This window comes from Candoia aspera, chromosome 1 (genome assembly GCF_035149785.1).
Source record: "Candoia aspera isolate rCanAsp1 chromosome 1, rCanAsp1.hap2, whole genome shotgun sequence".
Lineage (NCBI taxonomy): Eukaryota > Metazoa > Chordata > Lepidosauria > Squamata > Boidae > Candoia > Candoia aspera.
Genome location: NC_086153.1, coordinates 7100962 through 7112043, shown reverse-complemented (window position 1 = coordinate 7112043; position 11082 = coordinate 7100962). Strand labels below are relative to the sequence as shown.

The window sequence follows — 11082 nt, the reverse complement described above, 5'->3', positions numbered from 1 at the left end:
TACCTGTACAGCAGAGATAGCTCACTTGTTAGAAAGTTGGGACATGTTTAATTTCATGTCTTTAACACCTCTGAAGGGTGGAAACTGCTGATTTGTAATTTGTATTTGCAGTTGTAGTTGTAGTCAGAGAAGAACTTCGTTAGGTTTCCCTTCAAAATTTCTCAAAGATGTAGATTGTCACTTCAAGCTGAATGGGATGGGAAATGACTTAATGATCAAAAAATCAATCTCAGCTTTTGATTGCCTTGTAAAACGTCTTTGAGCTGCTTATTGAATTTTGAAGGGGAACCAGTGCTGTAGAGCAGTGTTTCTCAACCTTAGCAACTGTGTGACTTCAATTCTCAGAATTCTCAGCATGCTGGCTAGGGAATTCTGGGAGTTGAAGTCCACACACCTTGAAGCATGCTGGCTGGGGAACTCTGGGAGTTGAAGTCCATACATTTTAGAGTTGCCAAGGTTGAGAAACACCGCTGTAGAGAATTCCCTGAAATGAAATCCACGTTTTTTTACCTATTTGTTTTGGATAGTCTCATTTAGCGATGTTTAAAGCACTGAATGAAACACAGCTTATCTAAATATCAGATTTTCTAGTTTTATTAAAAATTCACAAATTTTTTAATCCAACTTTTTCCCCCTTTCATACAGTGAATGGTCTAATATGCACTGGAGGTCACACAAGCTTAGTTTTATTTGAACAATAAAAGACCTATGAGAAATTTAATATATAAAGAAAAAAGTAGCAGCTGCTGACTGCATATTTGATCATAAAATTTAAATATTTTGGACTTTTTTTCTTTTAAAGACACAAAAATAAAACCTGTGTGGGTCTATATAAGTCATATTAACAATTCCATTAACGTTGAACAGGACTAAACATTAGCAAAGATGTTAATTTTTCCCCCTTAACCTTATAACACTTTGTTTAAAAGATTTTCCTGGCCTGTGGGTACCAACAACCCCAAAGAGTATTTTGTGCTATAGAATTGTTTTATTTGGCAACTGTCTGATTTTAAAGGTATGTCTTCTTTGCCTTCTGTAAACACCACCGCAACAAACTAGCACAGTGAAACACAAGCCCTGTACTGTCTTATTACATCTACAGAAAAAAAAATAGAAGGAAAAAAAAAAGATGAACTATTTTGGTTGATTGCTCAAAATACTTTTGCTTTTGAACAAGAGGTTCTAAAACAGGATTATTTTTTGTAAAACATTGAGATCCTGAATTTTAATATTCGACGTAAACAGTTGACTGTTTTTTTTCTAGTTCCATAGAGTCTTTATTTTTGTTTGTTTGTTTGTTTAGCTTTTATTTTTGTGAAGGTAGAACACTTTATTCATTCTTTCAAGTCATTCTTTTTTTAAACGTAGAAGTCAAGCCGGACTTCTGGGTTTTGAGGATTATTGGTGTGTGTTGCTTGGAGAAGGTAGAAAAGTTGATTTAACATTTAAATATTTGTTACTCTGGTCACCCCCTGAACCCAGAAACCCTTCCCAAAAGAACAATAAAATAAACTACATTTCATCTGCCTGTCAGGCATTTCAGAGGCTTAAAAAGTCTGTTCATCGTGGACTCTGTTCAACTTTCAGAGGCAAACTTAACAAAGCAATAAAATCATAATTTTTTAAATCGCTAGAATTCTTTTAAGCTGTTCGTTTTCCCTCCCCTTCTTCTTATTGACCTTGGCTTGCTTTTATTCAATACTAGTTTCTTTTCCTGGTGGAAAGATATTCCTCTGGATTCCTAGAAGGACTGTGTAGTGAACATGGGCATCCAAGTATATGCCATCCCATAATATATTGCAGTATCGAAACCCATCCGCTTCATCAGTGTCTTTTTCACTCAGTACAAAAAAAGTCTGTCTTCATTCTATAGTGTTAAGATTGTCCCCCAGTTTATAGCAAAATTTCCCTGGGCTTTGAATTATTCAATTAACTCCCAATATTAAGCCAAGTGAGAGAAAAAAAGAAAGAAACAAATGCAAGGCAGAAGGAAAAAAAGTCTATTTCTTTGAACTCATTTCTATACATCTCAGTATCAGCAGGATGGACGTTGGTTGGCCCATGCCTTCAAAACCAAGTCCTGGTGTTTAAAGCTACCATACAACAGCCTCATTCATTTCAGGTGGATGCGACAAGTGGTTACCGTAGTTACCACTGCCGTTGACAGATATCGAGGAGAATGGAGGACTTGGTCCGAAGACTTCTGCTGACATGGAGTGCAATGAACCAGGTAAATTGGGTTCTGGACTAGGAGAGTCTCCAGGAGGATGGGACATGATGTCTGTGAAACGCTGAGCTTCGCTAGAAGGGTGATGTCCTGGTAAAGGGTGGTCCATTCCCCCGAGTGGGGTTCCTGATGGTCCTGAGGAGGGTACGAAGGGGAGATCAACTGGAGTCTGGGCTTGAGAAGAGGGAGGTCCTTGTGGGAAAAAATCATAATTGCTCCCGGGTCCGTAATATTCGCTCTGATAATCTGGTGGATGGAGAAGAGAAGGAAAAGGAAGAGATGTCTTACTTATTTGTTGGTCTATTTATTTATACGATTTCTACTTTGCCCACTTGTACAAACCATGAATGGCTACCACGGTAATGAATTAAACCAACACCTCAGCATCAAAAGTAAATTTACAACAGACTTAACATGAAAGTTTAAACATGGTCCTGTGTCGGAAAGATTTCAAACTCTTGCAGGGGAAAAGCCCAAGTTTTATGGTTTGTTGCAATGCTACAGATGTGGAGGTCATAAAGATGGAGCACCATCACAAAAGCCTCCTTTCAGGTTCCTGTCCCCTAACTTCTTAAAAAGATGGAACAAGAAAGCAACTCCTTTTGGGCCACTCAAATGGGATGGTCAGAGAGAAGACTCTCCCTTTTATAACTTGGGTCCAAGCCATGTATAGCTTTATGAGTCTAAAGCCAGCACCTTGCATTGTTCTTGGAAATATATGGGCAAGCAGTCAGTGCCAACAACATGGCTATATCCCTCCTGAAGCAGGTCTCACGCACAGGCATGTGGGCCATCACATTTTACACCAGCTGATTAGTCTTTAAGTAGTTCTTAGATCTTGAAGCAGAAGCAATAAGGGTGCAGAGATGCTATGTCCTAATTTTAGCCTAATTATGAATGCCTTCTGAATGCAAGCAAGCCACACCTCTACCAAGAGCTATGAGTTCCTTGTATCCAGCAACTAGGGGATGGGTGAGATGAAGTCAGAAAAAGAGAAAAAAAAGTGTGAAAGAGAAAAAAATGGGCATCAAAATAGAAAAAATAAGAAATAGAAATAAAAATCAGATAAGAGAGGGCATAGCCCGCAGCTAGATAATGGGTGGAGAAAGAGGCTCAGAAGGGACCGTCCCTGACTTCTCAGGCTGTAAAGGAGATGGTGGGAGATTTGTACTTTCAGACTTGCAAGATTCTGTTAAGGTAGCCTTACAATAAAGTAGAATTAGCTCATTTGGTCATGTTTCCTGTCTGGTCTACCTGACCATTCCTACTCTTGCAAGTCTGGAAGTATTGATTCATAACAGATTTTCAAAAAAATTATTTAAAAACTAATGGACAGAAATTTTGTTCTAGCAATGTTAACAACATAGATTTATAGGGACTGGGACATTTATACTGCAGGTAGATGTTTCCCACGCTTTGGTTGCACATGAATCTGATAGTTGCTGTTGGAAATTAAACTGTTTGGGTACCCATCCAAGTTTCCCTCTGGGGCATAAATGGCTTCCAGATCAGAATATTTCTCTAACCCAGTGTTTCTCAACCTTGCCAAGTTTAAGATAGGTGGATTTCAACATGCTGGCTGGGGAATTCTGGAAGTTGAAGTCCACCCAACTTAAACTTGGCAAGGTTGAGAAACACTGCTCTAACCAGATCTAAAACTGCTTAAGAGAGCTGCACAGTGCCAGATTTGGACACAGGAAGAACTTGAAGGTTGATGGTTAAAAGAAACAAATCAACAGGCTTGAAAACTTGAAATTTAGTTGATGGCATTAAACTGTTGGCTTAAATAGTCCTTCTGCACATTCATAAGGACTAGGAATTTGTGTTTGCCTGTGTTTGATAAAAACCATTTCAGTTTTAATTCTTGAACTTGCAAACATGTCCATGGAAAAGTCAGAGATCTAATGATATTATCATGTATATTTCTTTATTACATTTACCCTAACCCTTTCCTCTAACGGGGTGGGTCCTCGTAATTTCTCTCTTGTCCCCCAATCAGGGAGGAATATGAGATAGCCCCATATTTATTGGCTTTGTTCGTAACAGCCCACTTAACCTGGTTACTGAATTAACCCATGTTCTGCGTTTGTACAACATACTGACTTGTAAACCAGTGCAAAAGACTAGATTCACTTGACAAGCAGAGCCACAAAAAAGAAACAGAGCTTTTTCTATAGGCATTTCACATATAATTGTTGCCATAATTTTAATTTGGGTTTTGATTTATTGATGTTCCTATTCTTGCATGGATTATATTGGGGATTGATGGCTCCATTAAAACTGGATTCATTTAATTATAATCCGACTATTGGCTGTTTTAATTTTTATTGGTTTTTTCTTATATACGATGCTTTTTTTATTACACTGGGAGTTGACCACTGGGACTTGATGGTTGATTCAGTAGGTTATAAATATGATTAATAAAAGGAAAAATAAATTTTATTTCAAGTCTGCTAGAACATGTTAGAGAAGACTGCACTAAGATTTCGAACAGCAGGGCTTGCTTCTAAGTAAAGGTTCATAGGATTGGTCCATATAGTTGTTAAGTACGTTGAATTAAAAAGTTGCAAGAACGAGAACCATAACTATGGACCAAGAGTGTGTCAATCATTTCAGTGCCTTGGTATCAACTTTATTCATGAGAAAGGAAGTCAAATCAAGTTTATCCCAAACTGGTCGGCTCAGAAGGATACTGTCTACTCATGGTTTATTACGGCAGTGCAGTGCTTCAGACTAGATCCCAAAAAAGTCCTTTGGTGCATGCAGCGGCATGACACGTACCATATGTTATCAAGTATAAGCCCATCTGCGGATAAGCCAACCCTCAAATTTTTAACCAAAATACAATGAAAAATGTGCCACTCATGAAAATTCATGGTTTGGCTTATCCATGGATGGGCTTCTACAGGAATATATGCGGCTACTTAAAAAATATATATTACTGTATATTCTCGTGGATAAGCCCATCTGTAGATAAGCCGAGCCCAATTTTGGCACCTAAAATTCTCAGCTTATCCGCAAGTATATACGGTACACAGCACCTATTAGCAAGCTTTATTACACACACACACACATTTCTGCCCTACTCGGCAGATGATGCAGCTTATTAAAGCAGCCACCTCTTTTCCCAGAATTGCTCAGACATGAGATCCCACTGCTTTAAGGAGTTGCAGGCAGGACAGACACTACATTCATGCCCTCACACACTTACAAATGCCTTTTTGGAACAATATGTCATGTTCACCGTTCCGGTGTCGCTACACCGTAACGGTTCGCTTGCCATGGTGCTGATACGTGTGCTGGCTGGGAGGGTGCTGCTGGGAACCTTGTACAGGAGACGTGCGGGATTGTGCCAGGGAGGAATGTGTTTCGGCTATCTCTTAAATGTCAAGGTCTTTTTGCCCGTTGATCAGCAGAGCTCGTTAGGAGCACCTGGGAATGTGGGGAGGGCTGCTTGTGAGGGAGGGGGTGGGGTGAGGTTTGCAAAGGCGCTATTTAGTTTGAGTTTGGGCGCGCTTTCCTCATTCTCAGCTTTTTACCTGTTTGCACTCTTTTCTAAATAAACCAAGAACCTGAATCAAGATTCTGAGTCTGGGAGTTTTATTTGAATTAAGGCAATCATCACACAATATAAAGCATTGCCCAGACCTGTTGTTCACCTCCCTTTAAATAAAAATGTAAGAGACTTCACTTTTAAATGGAAGCTGAGACTCTGAACAGGCTTAGGACAGACAATGTAGATTGGCAATTTGGTGCTAGGTCAGAAGCATAGAAATAACTATGATTGTGATGCTAATACTCTCATTCCCTTTCTTGCTCTTTCTTAGCCTTCCACCAGGGTCATTCATGGGGGGGTCAAAAAAGTCAAGGTTGTGGCTGCAACTGCACAATCTTTTGGCACACATTTAAAAGCTTCAATTACACAACCACCATCTTGACTTTTTTGACCCCCACCGGATGCCATTGCCTACCTCCTGAGCCTTAATACCAGGCGGGGAGAATTCTATAGACCATCTGTCTTTTGGAAGAAAAAGATTTAACAAAGACAAATCTCCCCCAAGGGACAGCATCAAATCATGGTTGCTATTCTTCTGAAATCCTTTTTCCGCATCCTTTTATGAAATTACAGGCAAAATGTTTTATTGTGAACCACCCAGGGTCCCCCGAGTGAGGGAGATGGGCGGTAATAAAAATATGACAAATAAATAAATAAAATCAGCAAGGGGAGGGTATTTGGTTAAAAGGCCCTTTCTCTTTCTCAAAATGTTCAGCTTTCATTTGGAAATAGAAATGAAGGAAAGCTCTTAGCCCTTTAAGGTGTAAGGTAAGTAAAACACACTAAAAAATTAACCTTTGAGGCCTTGTAAACCATACTAGGAACTTGGATCCATCACTGCAATACCTGTTGAACAGCAGTTTTGACCCAAACAAACCCTGCTTTCTAGAAACTGAAACCAAAATCTTTCGTCTTTTGTTTAAACTACAGGGAGTCCTCATTTAGCGACCACAATTGGGACCAGGAACTTGACCGCTAAGTGAAACCACAACTGTGCTTATCTTACTTCAGCTTTCCTTTGTTTACAGACCTGTGAAGGTTGTAAATGCGAGGATTGGTCACAGAGTAGTAACTGTCATAACTGCAAACCCTTGTCACTAAATGAGGACTACCTGTACTGACAACATAGTTATTAATGAAAGAGATACTGGTTTTACATTCAGAGTATATACCTAATAATTGCCTAATAAATAATGTTAATATTATTTAATGAATTTAATTAAATTATATATAAGCATCTCTATTAATGTTTGGGGCTATGAAACTCCCTGAGATGGCCAAATTGGCTTCTTTGATTAGAGAAAAGGCAATATCTACATTTATTGCTGACTGGAAACCCCTTATGGACTTTTTGCGGAAAACATTAAAAAATGAACTTATGATTTATAGTTTTGATGATTAGACAGGATAGGATATAGAAAGAAGAGAGACATGTTGTGACTTTAAAGGAAGAGGTAAATTTATAATTGTACTTATAACTGCTGTAAAAAAGATAGGAAGCCACTTCTTTGTATCTTTTTTCTTTCTTTTTTCTTTTTCTTTTACTTTCTTTTCTCCTTTCGTATACTTTTAGCTTTCTCTTTGATTTCTTTTTCTTTTTTCTTCCTCACTTTATATTAGTTTGTATTAGTTTTTATCTCCCTTTTTAAAACTTTTAATAAAATTGTGTGCATGTGTGTATATGATATGATATGATATGTTTGGGGCTGTTCTTGTTATTTTCTGCCTTTATTTATTTATTAAATTTAGCCACCGCCCATCTCCCCCCAAAGGGAGGACTCTTAAACAAATTTATATATCCGCCCAACTCACACACAGTGACTCTGGGTGGCAATTGTGAAGTCTCCTCACCACAAAAATATTTGTGGCTGTGAGCCCGAATACATCCCCATTATTTTTTTCTCAGGTACCATTTTAAATAATAATAATAATAATAATAATAATAATAAATAATAATGCATCCCTCTGGCATTACTGTTTAAATTCTCCAAAATATACAACAAAATCTTTCCCTCCTGTCTTTTTTTGTCCTTTAGGAACGAGCTGAAGGCCAGAACCGTAAGATCCCAACTCTTGGCCGGCATCCCTGTCCTAACAGCCAGGAACCACGCTGAGACAAGGAACAGGTCTCTAGTGTTTTATTACTGCTACATAACAGAGAATCCTAACAAACTGAAGAAGCGTGGGAAAACCCAGACATATAAACCCCAAAGACTAAGGCGGGCCCGATCTGTGTCTCTTTGAATGGCCACCTAATTCCTCAGTACTACGCATGCGCTTTACAGCCTGGATGGGAGCCCCCTGCTCGCCATCCTTACTCATGACAATCCCAGCCTGATGCGTCTCAGTTCCCCAGGGACCAATCCTGCACGCTTACTCACCTCCATAGAAAGAAAAGGGCCCGTTGGGGATGAGCTCGCCCGGCTCCAAACGGTCCACCAGCGGTCTCATGCGGCGGGGGCTGCGGAAAAAAGCATGCCTGCGGGCCCCTAGCGCGCTCAGCTGTTTCATGCGCCTTTCCTTGGAGCGCCTGTTCTGGAACCAAACCTTCCGGGGAAGAAGGAGAAAAGGAAAGTGGGGTGAACGTTAGTCCCTCTCTCCTGGTGAGTGGGAAACAACCAGAGACCACATCAAGCAATTAACAGTACTAGATCAGGATGGAAACCAAGCACCAGGTGCCCTGAGTGAACAAGAGAAAGAGGCTTGAGGAGGTTTGTATGGCGATTCTGTAAGCAGGCTTTGTTTCTGCAGCTCTGCAGCTGCTAGAATTGCCCTCCTCACAGCTTTTGAACTTCTGATCCGTAAAGACTGCTCAGAAGTTCTTGGGTTCTTTTGAAGTAAAGATGCATGATGAAAATCAGGGACAGCTCTCCAAAACAACTCAGACTTTAAAAGCTCCTGAAACATTAACGACCTGCATTAAAGAAGTCTCTGCTCTGGGGATATATTGGTATTGTTCAGTTGCTGGAATTCTTAGCACTCTGAAATTAGGAAAATTTTCACCCTAAGAGCCTTTCTGTGAACTGAGAATGGAGGAGTTAGCAACTGGTGGTTTACTTGAATGACTTCTGAGTCTTTTATTATCAGTCTGGGAAGCATTACACATGGTCTCCTCGATTAAACCGATTTTCTGGGTTACACAAGACAAACCATACACAAACCCTTCAGCCTGGCTAGGTACAAAGAACTAAATTATAATGTTCAGTTTGTGGTAGTGTGTGGCACAGATCTGTAGGTACAGAAATCTTGAGAGAGAGAGAACCATGGTTTAGAGCAAAGATTTGGGGATAAGGTGCCCATGTCGGCACTGCACATTTCACCATGTTCTGAGTTCCACGTCCCATGGAATCATAAATCTGCCAAAGCATTAGATAAATGATATGCTACGTTCCTGCCAAAAACCTAAACGAGTTTAACCCTAATTGGCCATCTCTACTTGTGTGCAAGGAAACTGCAGCTCTTGACCTTGTTAAGCAGGTTGGGTGGACACAGTAAATTCAAAATTTGTGCATGCTATTGTTATGGGCGTTTTCTCTATATCTCTATCTTGCCTGTCCTTTTTTTCCTTTCCTTTCTCTGTTTTTGTGATTTGGGAGGGTGGTGTCATGAGTACTGATGGCAAGCAGGAGGGGGCCTCTATCCAGGGGGGAAAACGCATGCGTAGTACTGAGGAATTAAGCAGCCATTCAAAGAGACACAGATCAGACCCGCCTTAACTTTTGGGGTTTATCTGTCTGGGTTTTTCCCACGCTTCTTCAGTTTGTTAGGATTCTGTCTTATGTAGCAGCAATAAACACTAGAGACCTACTCCTTGTCTCGGCATGATTCCTGACTGTTAGGACAGGTGGGCACAAAAGAATTTCCTCCTCCTGCTTCTCCTTCAATAACTGGTCTTCTCCTCCTTGGAGCTGAGGTCTTCCAAAAATTAAAGACATGAAGATGTCAAGCTGGCCGCTTAACCAACAAAGATGTTTGCATCAGTTAGGCCTTCCTGGCAAAGTTGGACTTTGCCCCGAGACAGCCTAGTTGGTCACCTGCCTAAAAGATCAGGGTGTCCCCTCCAAAATGAGGGGAGGGCTTCTTTTTAAAATTCAAGAAAGAGAAAATGTTATTCCCTGCAAAGAGACTACCAAGGCCAGGATGTGTTAGATTTACATTCTGCATTTTCCCCCCAAAGCTCAAGGTGGTTTCCACGTGGATCTCCCTTTGTCTTATCTCTACAACAAGTAGAGATAAGACAACGGGTAGGCTTTAATAAGATAAGATAGGGTAGGCTGAGTTGAGAAAGAGTGAGGGGTCCAAAGTGAGCTTCCATGGCTGTGAAGAGGTTTGAACCTGGATCTCCCCAGCTTTTAGCCACGTAGCACCTTGTCTGTGACTCGATGCATCCCTGTTCTCCTTTCCATAGGGTGAGAACTGACCCAGTGAGTGGGGGGTTGCTGAGCAACCTGCCCTTTCAGCCCCAGTTTGAGATCAGGGCCTTGGCTCCTGCAATTCATTTCTGGCAAAGGAAATTGTTAGTTTCTCCCTAGAGATTGCTAGCATAGCCCAACCATTGCTGCACTGATGTAGCAGCCAGAACAGGGAGCCCTGTATCACCACAAGGTGGGAGGGTGCCATAAATCAGGAGTATGAGACGGCCTTTTGCGGTCTGGTTTCTAAAGTTTCACTGAGCAGGACAGAAAGAAGAACAAGTTGAGCTGAGATCACAAAGAGGAGAGCACAGGATGAGTCCCATAGGGCAGAGATTGGCTTCAATTTTTAAAATTCCTCCCCCTGCTTTTCCGACAAGGTGGAGAGTATTATGTGGATGCAAACAAGTCTCTGCAGGAGGAACTGCAGACCTACAAAATCTAAAAGGCTGAACCTCATGGCATTTCACCTCTCTTTCCCTTTGGCCCAAATCCCCAGAGCCACAAATGGTTAATTCAGTTTGCCAATGCCAGGTGTACAGCAGCCCCATTAGAGAGATTTTCATGCTGTGCCCAAAGAAAAACTTACTGTTTGCACAACAGGCTTATCGGGGTTGGTTAGAGACCTTCCTGCTTTAATATGCCTTCATACAACTTGAGAAGCTTGGATGTTGTGTGTGTGTGTGTGATATCATTTCCTGGAAACCAAGGTGACTCGGCTAGTTTATGGTTAAATACATTGGATGAATCCAGAAAATGGGTTAATTCAATCATCACATTAAAAGGGTCATGTGAGTACAGCAATTTGATTGGGTCTTGATTGAGTTTAGAAGGTGACAAAATTTTAATGTGTGCCTCCCATGCGCTTCCCCCCCCTTTCTGTTGTG

General features: G+C 40.7%; 1 protein-coding gene across 1 annotated transcript in view; it reads right to left on the bottom strand.

Moving 5' to 3' along the window:
* Nucleotides 1-578: 578 nt before the first annotated feature.
* LHX1 (LIM homeobox 1) overlaps nucleotides 579-11082 on the bottom strand; it is a 58918-nt gene continuing 48414 nt past the window's right edge. Inside the window, exons 4-5 of the mRNA XM_063291111.1 lie at nucleotides 8165-8330; nucleotides 579-2473 (exon numbers count right to left, since the gene is read on the bottom strand). Coding sequence (XP_063147181.1) covers nucleotides 2094-2473; nucleotides 8165-8330 — 546 coding nt within the window. The 3' untranslated portion in view covers nucleotides 579-2093. The remainder of the gene's footprint in view (nucleotides 2474-8164; nucleotides 8331-11082) is intronic.